The sequence below is a fragment of the Cyanistes caeruleus genome, unplaced genomic scaffold (genome assembly GCF_971803275.1).
Source record: "Cyanistes caeruleus unplaced genomic scaffold, bCyaCae1.hap1.1 HAP1_SCAFFOLD_123, whole genome shotgun sequence".
In the NCBI taxonomy this organism is placed as follows: domain Eukaryota; kingdom Metazoa; phylum Chordata; class Aves; order Passeriformes; family Paridae; genus Cyanistes; species Cyanistes caeruleus.
Window position 1 is genome coordinate 509,422 of NW_028255920.1, and position 17,207 is coordinate 526,628.

The 17,207-nt window shown below is 49.8% G+C and overlaps 1 protein-coding gene across 1 annotated transcript; it reads right to left on the minus strand.

The window, feature by feature from the left end:
• Positions 1-1,056: 1,056 nt before the first annotated feature.
• On the minus strand, positions 1,057-16,465 carry LOC147646121 (uncharacterized). The gene is made up of 14 exons (XM_086873926.1): positions 16,202-16,465; positions 14,504-14,541; positions 13,930-14,061; positions 12,313-12,447; positions 11,699-12,040; positions 11,163-11,252; positions 10,590-10,764; positions 9,056-9,119; positions 8,311-8,359; positions 7,820-8,040; positions 7,110-7,227; positions 6,325-6,424; positions 5,664-5,860; positions 1,057-1,077 (listed from the first exon to the last, which is right to left on the minus strand). Exons 1-14 carry the CDS (start codon positions 16,278-16,280, stop codon positions 1,057-1,059), a joined length of 1,761 nt encoding a protein of 586 aa, XP_086730052.1. The 5' UTR covers positions 16,281-16,465.
• Between the last annotated feature and the right edge of the window lie 742 nt (positions 16,466-17,207).

A 17,207-nucleotide genomic window follows, 5' to 3' on the forward strand; every position in this document is an offset into this window, starting at 1 on the left:
CCGAAGACCATCAAGCAAGACAAAAGGGACGAGCCTCAGGAAAATGGTCGTTGCCAGAATCGAACACCACACCCGCCAAACCCATACTACAGAAACTCAATCAAGAAAGACAAAGAAGAGACTACTCCTCCGAGATATCCATCGGTGCTAGCCCGGATCTCTCAATCCTGCTGTGATGAAATATGTTAAAATACATACAGACTCACTTTGCATTTGAGGAGACTCTGCCCGGATACTTACTGACTCAATGTTCTAGGCCAGGAAATCCATTCAGCAGACAATCAGGGACATTTGGTGAATGGAAACTGGTTGGAATTCTAGCCTGGGGACATAAAATCCCTATAAAAACCCAGGCCAGAGAACCCTCAGACGTGGATTTGGGAACACCTATACCTTGCGTATAGACCCTGTCCACCCAGCGCTGCGCTGTCCATTTATTGTGGTTTTTTCCTCGCTGTTTGTTGCTTTATTAATTTATAATAAATTAATCTTTGTTAATCTTTAATCTGCCATTGCATATATAACATTGGCAAATGAAATATTCTATTTGAAAACCTTCAAACCCTGGAGTTTCTTTGTATTTTCACCTTAAAATGCTGCCAGCCGAGGTTCCCAAGTGTGTGGTACATGTTTGTGTGCACAGAGCAAAGGTGTCAGCCTGTGTGCGTGGCCCGGGTGTCTGTCAATGTCCATTGAAGCAGACGGCTGGAAGGGGGCTCTGCCCGCCCTGCGCTGCTCCGGGGCTGGGGCTGGGCTGGCAGAGGCTGCAGAGCGCTCTGAGAGGCACAGCCTCAGCCCCGGCCGGCATCTTGTGCACGGTGGCACAGCCTCAGCCCCGGCCGCCATCTTGTGCACGGTGGCACAGCCTCAGCCCCGGCCGCCATCTTGTGCATGGTGGCACAGCCTCAGCCCCGGCCGCCATCTTGTGCATTGTGGCAGCTCTGAGGGCTGTGCGAGGGACGCTCTTCCCCAGCGCTGTTTCACGTCCTTTCCTTTCCCAGGATGGCATTTGGAAATGTTTCTTCGGCCCTATCAATACACAACTCACTGTCTTACTCACTTTATGCCTGGAAGGTTCTAAGAAGACAATGAAAAGCATAGCGTGATTATGATGCACAAATAGTAGTCAAGAAAACAGTACTCCATAGTGTAGGGCCTGTAGAGCAGGGATTCGTTTATTCAACACCAGGAGTGAGGGGGAAGCTCCACCACAAACTCACTTGTCCATTCTTTGCACAGGACAAGCTTTTAAACTTTTTAAACTTAATGGGCACATTCTACTTTCCTAAGCTTCATATTTTCTAATTCCATGATTGTGGAAGCCCTTGCAGCAGGGCTCTGCATGAGGTAGTTGTCAGCCTCCTGGTGGTTGTTTTGGATGAAGGCTCAGGAGCTACCTGAATTCAAAAGCCCTATTTGTTACACTTCAACACTTTCCTTTTCTGGGAATTCAACACAAACTTATGGTCAGTAAGTTCTGCAAGTTCTCTTGCTGTGTGAGGCCACATTGTGTCTTTCATTCAGCAATTCATGAAGAAAACACAAATTGCCTACTGAGACCCTTCTGCTCCCTCCCAAATCACTACTCAAGAACAAGCCTCAGGCACATGCCCATAGTCCCTCTCTGCCAGCAGCTCCGAGCTGCATTGCACAGTGCTTGCTGTGCCCCAGAGAGCACCAAGCAGGCTGGCCTGGTGCCCCTGAATATTTCTGCAAAACCCTCTGCATTTCACACCTTTGCTGTGGCTCAGTGCAGAGCTCCAGGATTGCAGGCGCTTGGTCCCAGAGCTGTGTGAGGCACTGGCTCGTGCAGATGTGCCCTGACTTGCTGTCAGTGCCTCACGCTGGCCTTGGTTCCCCTGGCAGAAATGCCGTGCCTGAAGGACACTGCCCTGTGCTGGAGCCTGCGGAGCAGCCCGGCTCCCTCCCCCTGTGCCCAGAGTGCTGCACACACTGCTGACCATTGCCAGGAGTTCCAGGGCAGGTGGCAGAAGAGCAGCAGTGGTCAGGCAGGGCAGCAGCCCTGGGCTGCTCTTTGCCTTTCTCTCGTCCTGTGCAGACTCCAGATAGCCCATGGCACCAGTGTGTGCTGTGCCCAGCACGGCGCCGCTTCCCCTCAGGAGCAGCCAGCTGCCAGCTTGGCTCTGAGAGCGGAGGATTTGCCTGGGGCCAGCAAGAGGCAGCCAGGGCCAGGCTGCTGCCTCTTGCAGCTCCAAGGGCCTCCTTCCAGCCTGCCTGTGCCGAGGCTCAGGCTTCTCCGGGCTCTGCCAGGGCTCTGCTGGGGCTCCAGCCTGGCCAAGGCCGGGCCCGCTCTCACCTCACAGGCGCTGACAGCTCTGCACCACAGGAGACCTTGCACAGCACCCTCACTGCTCTTTCTGCTTTCTCTCTTCAGCCAGACTCTCCTCCAGCCAAAGAGATTTCTCTTAGGGATACAAATCCAAGTGGCAGGAACCCAAATACTCTCGAGTCACATCTGCACAACCTGCATTTGCACAGGATGTTTGTGTTGCACCGCTCCTCCTTTGGTTTTTCCTGCAAATGCCATTGCTGTTTCTGCCTCAAATAGAAATGCCACAGCTGGGAAAAACTTGGCCAGTTGGCCATATTCCAAAGGCAGTGTGGTCTGGAGAGGATGAATGAAGAGGAGCCTTCCCCCCTTACAAACTGTACCAAAGAAGCCATCAATGTCCCTTTCCACCTCTAAGAAAAAACTGACAATTCAGAAGGAAATGTTGAGCTTTCTCACAGGGTCAGAAGGAGAGAAATGTTCCAAAGGAGTTGAGATTTTAGAAATTTTATTTAAAATCCTACTCTACAATCCTACACTACAAACCTACACTACCATCCTGCACTACAATCCTACTCTATAATCCTACTCTACAATCCTACTCTGCAATCCTACTCTGCAATCCTACTCCATAATCCTACTCTAAATTGGCCATGGAGAAGACAGTTCTAAATTAATTGTTGCATTCCTGCCTCCTCCTTCCACTTCTTTACTGCAACGATGAGAGGTGCCAGGCTGGACCCAGGCATGGCCGATGTTATAAATTGATGCTGCAGAAAGGAAATGAAAACAACAAGAAAGCATGATTTTCCAATCTAAGAGCTTCAAAGGCAGGGGAATACTTTTTAAATGGAAAGGGGATTGAGTCAGAGTAGGTCAGGGGCATGGGGCAAGAGTGGCACAGGTTGCCCCAAGAGCTGGTAGGTGGCCCATCCCTGGAAATATCTGAGGTGTGAGTATCCTGATCTCTTGAAAGATGTCTCTGCTCATTGCAGGACACAGACTAGATGACCTTTCCATGTCCCTGTGTGTTAGTTTGAGATGAATTGACATTTAGGGAAAGAAGTAAGAAACCCCGCACGGAAGTGATTTCTTTGAGAGAAGCTGCTGGGAGCTTCCCCTGTGCCTGAGACAGGCCAATGGCTGGCTAGTTCTGAGAACTGACAACATTTTGCACCATTTAGAAATGAGATGCGCCTCTGTGATGATACACATTTTGAAAACCACCAGCCCAGGCACTGGCCCTCTTTGCTTCCGGAGCCCGAAGGTAACGGAGCTCTGGTGAGGCCGGCCCTGCTCGCCCACGGCCTGTGCTCCTGGGGGAGGCCGGGCCAGAGCCCAGCGGCTCCCGGGCGGGGGATGGAGGCTGCGGGACCCCGGCCCCAGGCTGGGCCAGGCCACGGCTGCTGACATCTTGCCCACACTAAACCCTCTCCCCGGCGTGCAGCGACGGCTCCAGGCCGAGCCTCCCCTCCCAGCGGCTCCCGGGCAGAGAGAGGGGCCCAGCACAGCCTGAAATCCAACACCGTGACTGCCATGACCTGGGTGAGATTGAACCCTTTCACTGCACAGATGAGACCTTTCTTACTCTTGTGGGCCTGATAATAAAATTTGTTATTCCTTTGAAGTTTGAAGCCTGTTTTGCCCTTCTCCTAATCCATAGCTCCCAGCAAGAAATGAGTAAGTGCCCTGGTGATTTTAGCCAGCGCTAAAACCCAGCACTCCCTGTCAGCCCAGCCCAGTCTAGGACTGCTCCCCACTGTCAGCTGAACAGCACCAAGGTTGGAAGTGAGGAGGATGGGGGCTCATCTGATGCCTTGGATTTCAGTGGAGGAGGAGCCCATCCCTGGGACACTGTTTCACCTGCAGCCCTTTTGGCATTTTACCTGCAGCAGCTCCTTGGCAGACCAGCGCTGCGCCTCGCCTTTCTGCAGGCAGCATCTCAGGAAGTCACGCAGCAAAGGCGAGAATTGCTCGGGCTGCCGCAGCTGTGGGGTCCCTTCTGTGGCTATGTGGAATTTAGCCTGGAGAAAAAGGAAACACAAGGCTCCACCTGCTTCTTTCCCATCTGGAACTGCTCTCCCAGAGCCCATTATTTCAGCTCCACTCTGCAGTGGCAGTTTTTGCCCTGGCAGAGAGGCAGACATGACTTTCCTGTAGCATTTGGATGACGACTTTCCTGTATCATGAAAAAACCCAAGCCCCAAAGCCACAGCTTTGCCAACATCCAGCAGATCTTGCCTTGGCAGCTGATTTCATTGCCTGCTCTAGTTAGTGGCAACTACATCAGCAAATACGTGTTTCCTTCTCGGAGGATTCCCAGCAGCTTGGCAGCCTTTTTGGAAGAGGGATTTTGCTATTCTAAGTAACTCTACTATTCCAAGGATTCTTACATGAAAAGAATCTCTGCAGTGCTTGTTGGTCCCTTAAGCACAGCTGCCATAAAACAAAACTCATCAGGCTTTTTGTCTTGTTCTTGAAAATGATGGTAATTGGAAGAAAAGAAAGGAAATGCAGCAGGTGTTCCTCAGGGAAGGAAACAAACCTTTGGAATCTCATTTTCAACACAGACACATTAAGATGCCTCCACAAATGTATTGGGTTGAAAATGCCTGTTTGGGCACACAGGAGCCACCTGCAGCTCTGTCTCTCAGCACTCTGAAAATTTCAGGTTCCCTTAGGTGGCAAAAGGAAAATATTCATGGTGAAATCAGAAGTGTCATCCCTGTGGTAAGCCTGTGCTCGTTGGATTCTCAAGTCAATGCATTAACGCTGTGCCCATCCCAGAAAGTGCCAGGAAACAAACAGGAGGTTTTGGCAGGCTCTCCCCGTCACCAGGCTCCAGCTTGGTGATATGGAGAAAGTGGCTTGGGTTAGGAAAGAAGGTGGTCAGTGAGTGTCTCAGCAGCACTGCACAAGAAGCAGAAGAGACTCTGGCTTTACAGCCTCATCTCCAGGTTTCAGGCAAGTTTCCCTGTGAGAAGAATGGGGCTGCACTTCTTCTCTCAAAAGCACTGTTTTAGAAACTTGGTTTGGTTTGAGTTTCTTTGCTTCATTTCTGGAAAGATAACAGCAGCTCTGAGATGCTTGTTTCCTATTCTTGGGGCCATCTACACAGCCAAAAGAGCTGGAACAACTTCTAAGGCAAAGCAAAATGCTGCCTGAGAATGGAGATGGTTTGGGCGAGGTAAGGCTTGAGTTCCCCCCCTGCTGCAATCAAAGCTCCAGCAGATGCTGATGTGCTGCAGGGCCATTTGTAGAAGGGGCCTTGGTGGAAGTACTTCCAGCAGATGACCATGGGATTTTGTGCAGTGAGCAGAGAACACGGGACAGGTGAGAAAGACAGCGGGATCAGAGAGTATTTGCTCCTTACCGATCGAGCAGTGAAACTGTCATAAGGAGTTTTTTGTTCGGCCATTTCAATTGCCACAATTCCAAAAGACCACACGTCCACTTTGGGGCCATATGGTTGACGCTTCACCACTTCAGGTGCCATCCACCAAGGAGTCCCGGTCACCGAGCACCGCTGATTTTGCTCAGGGGTGAGCTGAGCAGAAAGGCCAAAATCAGCTGAGGAGAAAGCAAAATACTCTTTTAATTTTCATACTGTCAATTAGGAAGCCAAGCCAGAGAATTCCCCAGTGGAAGTTTGAGAATGTGCAGTTGAATTTCCTGGACAACACTCCCTGCTCTCTTTCCTTAGGGCTTTAGCCAAGGAAATATGAATTGGCTACTTCAAACATCCCCCCATTTTTTACACTTCCTCCAGCAGTGCCTTTTGTTCCCCTGAAGGTTTAGATTGCAGCTCCCTCCCTCTGGAAGGAACACACACAGACACACACAGAGCAATAGCACTCTTGGCTGCTTGTGGTTCCTTGTCATAGCTGTGTGCACCCTGCAACTGTGCCTTCAGCCCACAGCAGGGGGGACCCCTGCACTGCCAGCAGCAGCATTTTTGGGGAGCTGGCAGTCACTGAAAGCAGCCCCACACCCCCCATTCCTGGAAGGCTGAAGCTGAGCAAGAATACACTGACCCAGCTTGACAGAGCCGTCGGTTCTGAGAAGGATGTTGTTGCTCTTGACATCTCGATGGATCACGTGGTTGGAGTGAAGAAAATCCAGTCCTTGCAGGCACTGAGAGAGAAAACAGAACCAGGGGGGCAAAAAGTAGTGCTGTGAGTTCATCGCACAAGCAAGGAACAGCTGTGGAAGGTTCCCTTTGCAGGGGAATGGGGAGGAATGGCAGAACACAGCGCCATTGAGAGCGAGAGCCTGCTGCTCCCACAGGAGCAGAGCAGCACCTTTCTCAGGAAAGGCATGTCAGCTTTTGAAAGAGCACCAGCAACTGCTGTTGTAGACTGTCCCCTGCAAAGCAGCCAGGGTGACTGCAGCTGCAGTGCATGTGCTCAGAAGCAAACAGCATTTGGGCTGCACTACTATCCTTTTCAGCTGAGGAATAAAAGAAATTAGTCTCTCTTTGTTTCTTTCCTGTTGGTTTCAAATCCTCCCAGCACACCTTTGCTTTAGAGCCAAGGAACGTAGTGCAGACAGGCAAAAGTTCAGCTAGGCAAGGTGGAGAAGTGCAAATGCCAATGGAAGAGACAGAGCTAGAATACAAGAGCAGGGGATAAGAGTACAGGAAGTGAGTCCAGGGAGTGTAGGGGCACTGGCAGACAGTTCCCTTGAGATGCTCTTGCTTGCCCATAGCCGAGCAGCAGCACAGAAACCAAGCTTGGCCCATGAAATCACTCCCCTTCTGAGCCCCTGTTTCCCAGACAATGCAGCTCAAGGCCTTGGAAGCACAGATGGGATCCCTGACCTCCCGACTGACAGCTGCAATCTCTCCTTCAGACATTTGAATCTCGTCGATGAGATCTCTCAGAGTGCCTCCGTCCATGTACTCCATCACCAGCCAGAGTTCCTCATGCACAAGGTAGCTGAAAAAAGGAAACAAGGCCATGCAGGTGAACATGCATGGCTAGGTTGGTTTTTTGCTTGAGTCTTGTTTCTGTGTCCCTTGGAGACAAGGGCAGAAGTAAAGGCATAGACATTGCCTCTAGGCTGTGCAGTGTTTGCAGTCTGTGCTGTCTCAAGGAGAAAGGCAGTTTAGGAAGAGCCCAGATAAAAAACCTGTCACGCATGGCATTTCTGGAAATAAGCACCTAGTCTTCCTGACATGCACAGCAATGGAAAAGAGGGGCAACAATGCAAGGGCAATCCTCTCTTGGATGGTTCATCAGCATTTAAGAAACTTGAAAAACTCAAGCCCAAAGAACTGTGGAGGCAATGAACTTAGAAGGTATTGAATTCTTAAGATAGGGCTGATGCAGGTTTTTGGACAATTTTCAGTCTGCATTTGCCAGGGTGGATTCATGCAGACAAAATGCAGTCTCTTCCCATCCATTGGAGATAAGTAGAGAAATAATCATTAACAGCTCTATTTCCTGCCATGGACCAAAGTGGGTTTTTAGGCTCTCATGCTTGTAGTATGTAAACAAACATTCAAGGGATAGGACCGTGACCACTCACCTGGCTAAGTAATTCACGATCCTGGGACTCCTATTACTCTCCATGATCCTGATTTCATTCATGGTTAGTATCTTCCTACTCACTCCTTGCACATTTATTTTCTTTATGGCCACCTCAAATGACATTGAAAAGGAGTAATTGGAGAAAATTGGTAGCATGAGACCACAACACACATGGAGCAAGTGATTTTGGAATGGCACAGCCAAGCTGTGCCAAAGTGCCTTGTGATTAGACCTCATCACTGGAGTAATTAGGAAGTGACATTCCAACAGCCCATTTCTCTGCTCCCTTGGGGGTCAGTTACAGGACATGTGGCCACTGGCGATTTGCCTTGTCCACAAAGCCTGTTCCAAGTGCAATTTGCAGGCTGGCTCCAGTCTGTGCTTCTTGTGCCTTTTCAGCACAGCTCTACTCAAAGCTCCAGCCACAGCTGTCAGCAGTGGGGAAAGGCCTGGAGAGCAGCAGAGGCTGCAGGGGCTGTTGACATTTACCTCTCCTCCTGTTGCAATGTCAAGTGCTCTGGAAACCTCTCCAAAACCCCTAGAAACAAAACAGCAGCAAAGAAAGGAGAAGCCATTTAGATCTTGCAGTGGAAGCCAGTCCAGACAGGAGAGCTCTGCTGTAAATGCCTAAAAGCTGCAGGTTGCAGGAGGGGTCTGCCAGAAGGCAGATGATGCATTTTCCCCTCAAGTGCCTGGGCACTGGGCCTGTTCCTGAAGCCTTGGGCTTTACTGCCTCAGCTCCAAAAGGCAGCTTATTCCTTCATCTCGACTATCAGCTTCTAAACTGTGCAATTCTAATCCTGAGCACGGAGTATTTCCTTTAGCAAACTCTTGGAGAGAAATGTTCCTGAGAACTGTTATCTGACAGCTCTCATAGGAGGTAGGTTATGCTTTCAGGCAAGCAAGATTCTTCTCCTTTCATTAGTGTGGCCAGATGATTTGGAGACATCCCAAAATGCGAAGGAAATGAATCCTGAGCTGTCCCACACTTGAGAGACAAGCAGATTTCCCAGGTTCTGTTCCTTGCTGCAGGCAAGACCTTGGCAGCATGGAGATGTCTTTGACAATGCCTTCTGAGCACACTTGACAAATTCTGGCCAGTACTGAGAGATGGGGCAGACTAAGCCCGCTGCCTAAACATGTGGACAACTTGTCTGACTTCCCACTTGATGGATATTCCCCCAGTGAAACACCTGGCCCATGGCTGTGTAGAAGTGACTGTGGTTGGACTCACCCGCTGCCAAGACTTTCCAGTTCAATGTATTTTGTGATGGGATTTTCGTTGTTCACCATTCTCCCTGAGGGAAACAAAATGCAAGATGCTGACTTTCAGGCAGAGATCCCAACTTGCAGGAGATGCCAAAGGCAGCCCCGCTGTCTGGGGCTCTGAACCCTCTGTGGTCAGCTGGGCAGCAAGCACAGCAGCAACAAGACAGGCAGTTGTGCAGTACAAATGGGCAGCAGAGAGACTGATTTTGTCCAGTCCTTGGAAGGAAATGAAGCGCAGAGAGCACAGCAGGGCACAGCACAAGGCTGGCAAAGGCCAAGCATGAGCACTGACAAGCAATGGCAAGAAGACACAGCCAGCCTGAGCCCCTGACAAGCTGTGGCCCCTGTTCAGGACACAACAGCATTGCCTTGGAGATCAGACACAGCCAGGTGCAGATCAAGGCCCTTTTGTGTCCCAGCAGGTGAAGGTAGACACCAAATCAGCTGGGATCTTTTCTCAGCCCCACCAGGTCTTTTCTGAGAGCACAGCACTGGCAGCTGTTATGGGCAAGAAGCAGATTAAATGGGTTGTGCTGCAGAATCACAAAGGGCTTGATGTGTTTTCCCAGAGACTGATCTGAGCAGGGCTTGGGCCAATAGGTAGGATTCTAAGAGTCATGGGAATGGCTGGGAATCAGGTATGAAAAAGTGCCATGGATCTGAGGAATACACAGCACAGGGGCTGCAGGCTCGCTCCTGAGAAATGCCTGCAGTGCTGTTTTATCTGATCACACCACGTGGATGTGTCTCTTGGACACATCTTTATAAGAATAAAACTAGGATATTAATTACAGATTGTTATACAAGTATCTGTTTCTTCATTGTGGGCCCAATGAAAACATCTCTTGCTCTCTGTTTCTGCTGTCACCTGATGTAGTTTCAAAGGAGTCCTCACTGACAAAAATACAGCATTCTCATAAAAACCTTGTAGATGTAGTAGAGGCAATAAGAACAGTCCTAAAAATGACACCAGTAAGACACATGGGGCAGAACAGCTCTTTCAGGATGGAGAAAAAGCAAAAACCCCTAAATGCAAAACCAAACAAGGATAAAAACTGAAAACTAAAAACGGAACCACAACAAAAAGACAAAACCCCAAAACCAATCAGTATCTCTGAAGTCTTTTGGTTCTGACAAGTGCTGGGAAGTCTGGAGTCTAATGAGAATTTAGGAATCAAATATTCTGTTCAGTTTGGCCACTAGCACACAGGACTTGCATAGATCATTTGCTAGGCCACAGCCTCCTGCTGATCCAAGAACAATTCCTGCTTCTGCCTTTAGTGGCAAGGGAATGCCAGGCAAAGCCGAGCCAGTCCAAGCTGCCCTCAGAGGCAGCAGGAGCAGCCAGAGCGCTCTCTCGCTGCCTCAGAGCACAGCAGTTCCTGTGGGGAGTCCTAAATGTCTCTGGGACACCAAAGTGAGGAGGATCATTTGCTACAGCTCTGCTGGCACGTGCACACAATACACTGTCCCTCAGACAAGAAATACACCAGACGTACTCAGTTGCTCCACGAAGTCTCCCTGGCTCTCCTGGAGCTGAGCAGCAGATGTGTCACTGCTGGAAATGGACAAACTGCCCCGGCTCCACTGCTCAGCTTGGGCAACAAAGGCTCCTTTAGATGCTGCTGCTGCTGCTGCTGCTGCAGCAGATGGAATGGAAGAGCCTGCGTAGATCTGCGAGAAGAAAGGAGTTTGTGTCAGAAAGCTGGCTGGCAGAGATTACCCCGAGTTCCCTTTTCAAATGCAAGCACTTAGGAAGTTGCTGTTAGCCACATGCAAAGCTCATCAACTGGATTTTTGGATGCCCACTTCTGGAACCAAATGGTCAAAACCCAAGGTTGGTTTTAATCAAGTTGATGGCCAGTTTCATATTCCATTTTCCTGGATTTTCTGAAGGATGACTGCAACAACGACCATTCCACTTCCTCCCAAGGATCCCTTTCCCCCTCCAAGGGCTGCAGACACATTTGCAGCTCCTTGTTCTAATGTTGGAGCTCCTCCCCCTCAGTCCTCTTTTCCTGCACCATCTTCAGAAGGTGCTCAGCCTGCAGCACTTGTGCTTGGGACAGTACCTGTGCCTGCCGCCGACCTTGGGGCTCTTCATCAGCCGGCATTTGCTGGAAGCCTTCGCAGGCTGCCAGGTGAGATATCAACACGTCCACCTCAAGTCAAAGAGAACAAAGCAGTCAGAGACCACAGCTTGTCCCTGTGTGCCAAGGCTCATTGACTGTGAGCAAAGGGAAGGAGCAGGACAGCAGCAGATTCACCAAGGGATACAGACAGCTTGCAGCTTGTATTCCAAATCTGTCTGGGGGACTGTGTTCACTTGCAAAAAGCCCTGAAGAAACAAGGAGAGCAGGAGCAGGCCAGCAGGAATCCCTTGAGATGAGTGCTGGCAAAAGGGGCAAATGACTGGTGCCACTGTCCAGGGCAGCAGCTGAGATTGAGCACAGCAGGAAATGTCCTTCCAAGCAGCTGGGATAGACACTACAGCAGGATGGCACTGAGAGGCATCAGCCCAGCCCCCTGCTGCTCTGCAGAGGAAAGGCAAGAAGGGCAGAAAGCACCAGACTGCAGTGACTGCTGTGCCTATCGCTCTTTCACTCACTCGATTTTCTAGAGCCTCTTGCTGCTGAACGAGGAGATGGAATTTCTCTTCGATGATTCTTCTTTCTTCCTCCAGCCTGTTCTCCCTTTCCCTGATCCTAGCCTCAGCTTCCTGCAGCTCTGCCAGAAGCTCCTCCTCGGAGGCCTGTGAAGAATGACAGAGAGGAATGTCCATGAGTGGAGTGTCGGCCACACTTTCACTCACCTGGTTCTGTTGATTTCCTCTCTGCCAGGGGAGATTCATCTCCTCTTCGATGCTTCTGTCTTCCTCAGGCCTCCTCTTCACTGCCATGATGGCCCTCGGAGCTTCAGGCAGCTCTGCCTGGGGCTCTGCCTCGATGTTCTGTACACACAAATGGAGAGCAAGTGCCTGGGAGCTGCCATCAGGCTCAGCTTCTTCCTCAGTTTCAGCCTCAAAATCACACTCATTCAGTCACTTCTTTCTGCTTCCCTACCCACCTCTGCTTCCACTGTAACCTCCTGTCCCGCTGCTGATCTCTGCAGAGGCTCTTTGCTTTCAGGGCCTCTGGCACTTGTGGCCTGTTCAGTCCCAAGAGCTGCGTTTTATGCCACTCTTCCTGCCCTTCACTCTGTCCCCTACTGGGTCAGCCTTACCTGGCCATTCTCCAGTGGCTCTTCCACCTGCTGCCCCAGCTGCTCTTCCTGCTCTTGGGCTGGGAACAGCTCTCCCTCAGGCTGGCACGGCCGTCCTGATAAAACAATCTGCTCCTGCTCTTTCTCTAGGAGGACCTGCAGAGAAAGCAAGAGAAGATGGGCTTCAACTTCTCATCCAACATTTGTGGGCCAAGACTCAAAGGCTGATGGGCTCCCACGTTCCCAAAGCTCTGTGCTGCTGCTCTCCTGCCTTGTTCTCTGCCCGTGGGGAAGCACAGATTCCAAAGTGACCCTGGCAGTGCAATCAGGGCCCATCTGGCACTGAATCTCCAACAGACTCTTGGACAGCTGACAGGAAATGTGGGGCATTTCTCAAGGGCCTCCTTCCCCTTCTGCTGTGTCCTGCTTGTCTCTCCCTAGTGACTGACAGCCAGCCCTGTCCCACAGCTCCATCCTGGCTCTGCAGGGGCTTCCTGGGTGAGCTCAGCCCTTGGGAGAGACACTGCTGGAGTTCATGTTCTTTTCAGGCCTGCCCTGCCACTCCTGCCCTTCTGACATCTACACTCTTGTTAGAAATCCTGCTCATTCAGGAGACAAGGATGTGTGCAATTGGATCCTCTGCTGCAGGTCAGAGAGCCTCTATGGCCACCTCAGGATATGGAAGAGGACCAAGGTGTTTCTCCTCCCTCTTTTGTCAGCTGAGAATTCTGAGTGGCACTGACAGAGATCCTCAAAAGGCCCCATCAACAAATTAATTGACACACCCCTAGGGATGCCAGTGAAGGAAGCCATGGGTCATGTAATGCATGTATGACCAAAGTCAGCAAAAACCACCTAAACCATGGAATTGTCCCACCTCAGTAGGACAGGCAGAAATTTATAGGTTAAACAGGGAGTGTCAGGACAGAAGAGGCAGGAGGAGGAAAACAGCTCTGAGGAGAAAAAACAACCATCTCTAAAGGGGTTCTTAGCAACACAAGACAGCACTCAAGTACTTGCAGCTTTGCCCCCACACTAGGCTCCAATGCAGTTTCCAAAGCTGCAGACTTCACCACAAAACGTATCAAGAGAAACTTGCCACTTGTGGATTTTGCCTCAGAAGAAGGGTTCAGAACTACACAGTTTGTTTCTTTGGCCACACAGGACAAGAATGGCTGGCCACAGCTTCATGGACAACACAATCATCTCCTTGCAGCTTATCAAAAGCCAAAAGACAGGTGGCCTAAAAGACTCTGCAGAAGTGAAGAATTACTCCAGAAAACTGCAGAACACTTCTCCAGGTCATCCTGAGGTTTCCAAAAAGGGACAGCAAACAAAGCAAGCCCTGTGAGCCCCAGAAATGCCGTGTGAGCCCTTGGCCATGGCTTGGCAGAAGCCAAGAGACAGAGCTTCCCTGAGCCAAGCAGCCAGCTGCTCACCCGCAGGCAGCAGCGCTTTGGGGCCTCAGCACGACGGCTCAAAGCCCAATTTCCAGCTGCCACGGGATGGGGGAATGGCTGGGTGCTGGCAGGACTCCAGCACTCAGCATCCTCAGCCAGCAACAGCAAGTGCTGGCTGCTCAGAAACTTGCAGCTCTGCCTTGCACTAAAGACAGCAGCACCCAGCACTGGCACTTACTGTCTGGGCATGGTCAGGCTGGGCTGTGACCACAGCTGGAGGCTCGTGCTCCTTTTGCTCATTTTGCTCCTCTTTGGCCTCTTCTCCAGGAGCAGAGGGAGCCACAGCAGAGTCTGCTCTTGCTTCTGGGCTCTGTGGACAGATGGTGGAGTTAGGGACAGGCAGCTCCTATCATTTAGAACCTTATTTCTCTTCAGCTCGATTTCTACAACCAGCTCTACCAAGCACAAATCATCAGCTTTGATAGCAATGGGATTCTAAGTCTCTCCAACTAAATTAAAATGGGTTAATTCAGCCAGGCTGCAAATAGTTCTGAATTAGAGAGTTCACCCTGGCTACTATCAGCAAGCAACGTTCTCTCTGCAAATCTGAGCTTTGAGTTCTTTTAAAGCTCTGCAATGGAAAATTAGGAAATAGCCAACAATGCCTTTGCTATTGCTGTTGTAAACATGGAAATGGATCTTCTTTCAGCCCACCCAGCTGGCCCTCTGCACTCTACTGCCACAGGCCAAGCTCACAGTTCCCTGCACAATTCTGAAACACCAGGAGCATCAAATGTTCCTTTCTGACTCACCTCAGGATCGGCACCTCTGAACACACGGCTCAGATGACCTGCAGTGGGCAAGGAAAAGGAACCAAATTCTTTGAGAAAACTGGAGAGAACCGTGGCCTATTTAGAGCAGCATCTGAGAAGATCTCCCAGTCTGCATTTTCAAAGGTGTCCTGCTTGACTGGTGTGGTTTAAAGCAGCAACTAAAAAATCACTAGAAAACTTACTTATTTCTTCCTGTGAGATATGGATTAGAACAAGAGCAAAACAGGCTTAAAACTTAAATGGAATAAAGAAAGTTTATTGACAAAAACTACAAGAATAAGAAACCAGAATAAAACTTCCAGAACAACCCTTTTCTCCCCCACTACCCAACCATTCCCTTGTTTACATGACAACATGGAGACAAAAAACTTTGGAACTTTGGTGTTTACAACAGTCCCAATTCCTGCTGGAGTCTTTTCATCAGTCTTTGTAGAGAAACAGAAGTCTTCTTCTGCTATCTATGGAGTTTTTCACATGAAAACTATTTTTCTTCATAGCTTTCTATTTCTCTGATGCCAGCTGCCCGGAAATCTGCCATCAGTTGTCTCCTCCCATTTCCCATCACTCTGAGGTGTGTTATGGGTCATGAGTCTAGGGATGTCATTTTTATGATTGAGTTATTCAAAGGCAAAAGTTCTCTTTATCTGTTTTTGTGAGGCCTCCTGGAAACAGAAGTTTTCTTTTTGCTTCTTAAAAGCCACAAATCTTCAACTATTACTTCTCCCCCTCTGTTCCAGCATCTCACAGTGTCACAACTACTTCATCATTTGCTCAAAATCCACACTTGGAAACACTCCATTCCTCCCAATATACTCTGTCATGAATTAAAGGAGTTTTTTTCAGAACACTACTGTCCATGCCCATAGCTTTAACAGAAAAATATTTCAGCTTATTAAAGCATCTCCTTATTTCTCTTCCCCCTCTCGATTTAATGTTTTTCTTCACTCTCTTTGATGGGTAGATGGTTGATCACTCCCTCTCTCTCTCTCTGGAAAAAAAGGATTAATCTGGAAGTCTCATGCAGGCAGTAAAAGAGTTAAAATCTTGCTAAAGCTGCAGATGTTGATGGTGTCAGGTTTCAGTTCAGTGGCAGAAACTGCAAACCAAGTCAGGCTGGCCGGCTCTGTTTCTCCCCCCACCCCGCCCTCTGCAGCCTTGTCCAGCCTGGAGGGGGGGAGGAGGCCGAGACAGAGCCCTGTGACCTCGTCAGAAGCCAGAAACCAAAGAGAGCAAGAAATTCCCGGCCTCACATCTTCAGGTGGTGTTCACAGGTTGATCTCACTTCTCAATAGTTAAAACCGCTGCCAATTCTCACCCATGGCCAGGAATTAGTCAGGAGAAAAAACTCCCATCAGCCTCCAGCAGTTTCAACTTCCCGAGCTCTCAGAGCTATCTTAAAAGTAAAGTCACCCCAAGAGATTGAGCCAGCAAAGTGAGGAAATGCCAGACTCTGCTGCCACAGGCTCTCCCATGGAGGGAACAGAAGCCCTGCAAATGCTGCCCGCAGCCCCCTGGCTACAGACACCCCGTGTTTTGCTGAAGGTGTTGACAGGAGCTTTACCAAACCAGGGGCATCCTCATGGTCTTTGTGTTTCAATAGCAACCCAGTCACTAAGAAAGAGCAGGGAGACCTACAAAAGCCAGCTCAGGTTCCAGCCAGGGAAAACCTCTACTTACGTGCCAGGTTGGTGAGGTAATAGCCGGCATAGCCAATGCCATAAATGGCGCAAACTGCAACAGCGAGCTGCTCCATCATTGTAGCACTGCTGTGCCAGTTTGCACACTCTGCTCCACAACAAAAACAAACAAGGCTCCTGTCAGTGTGCAGCTGCCCACTGACAAACGCCTCAAGCAGGAGGATGCTCCTGCACTGAGCAAGCCCAAGAGCTGCTCTGACCCTGAGGCCTTCCGTGCACCAAGGCAACCTTGGGATGTCACCACGACAAGGTGGCATCCATGCCCTGACATCACAAAGCCAATGCTCTGCGCTGCTCTGGGAATTCATGCAGAGCAACCCAACCTTCCCTACAGCAAACACAAAATTGCCTGGCAGGTTCTCCTCTGTCACAAAGTGTCACAAATCCTTTGCTGGGCTGTGGGAAATGGAAAGACAGAAACTTCCACAGATACTGAAGGGTTTCATTTCCAGCCTTGGAAGGAGCTTGGGTTCATGCAATGCTAAAGGTTCACAGACGTTGAGTCGAGAATTCGTAAGCTTATGTTCCTATAGCTGCAAGTAAGAATATGCCATAAGTAAATAAAAAACTGTATTGAGTGAGATGGTGGAGAGTTTTCATCTGTGATTGTGTGATTTTATAGAGTAAGCTATGAATCTAAATATTATCCTAAGAAGCACATGTGTGTAGGTGAGCTAGCAGTGTATTGGGTGAAAAGCAGACACAGTGCAGCAGAACTTGGCAAAGGTGAAAGGTGATTAAGTAATAATAAACCTCTTCAATTTAGTGCATTAGCCAAAAATCTCAAATTAGCGAATCTCAGCCACTGCACCAGGCTGAAGCTGAGGATCCCCAGCCAAGCTCAGAGGGAGGAGAACACAGCATTTGTGGGATCCTTTCCAGTCTGACTTGCTTTAGCTGGAGCCTGGGGGAGGAGAGAGCAGGAGAAGGGTTGGCTGAGTCCTCTCCCCTCTGCCTTGCCCTTCTCTGCTGGATCCTCAGTTCAT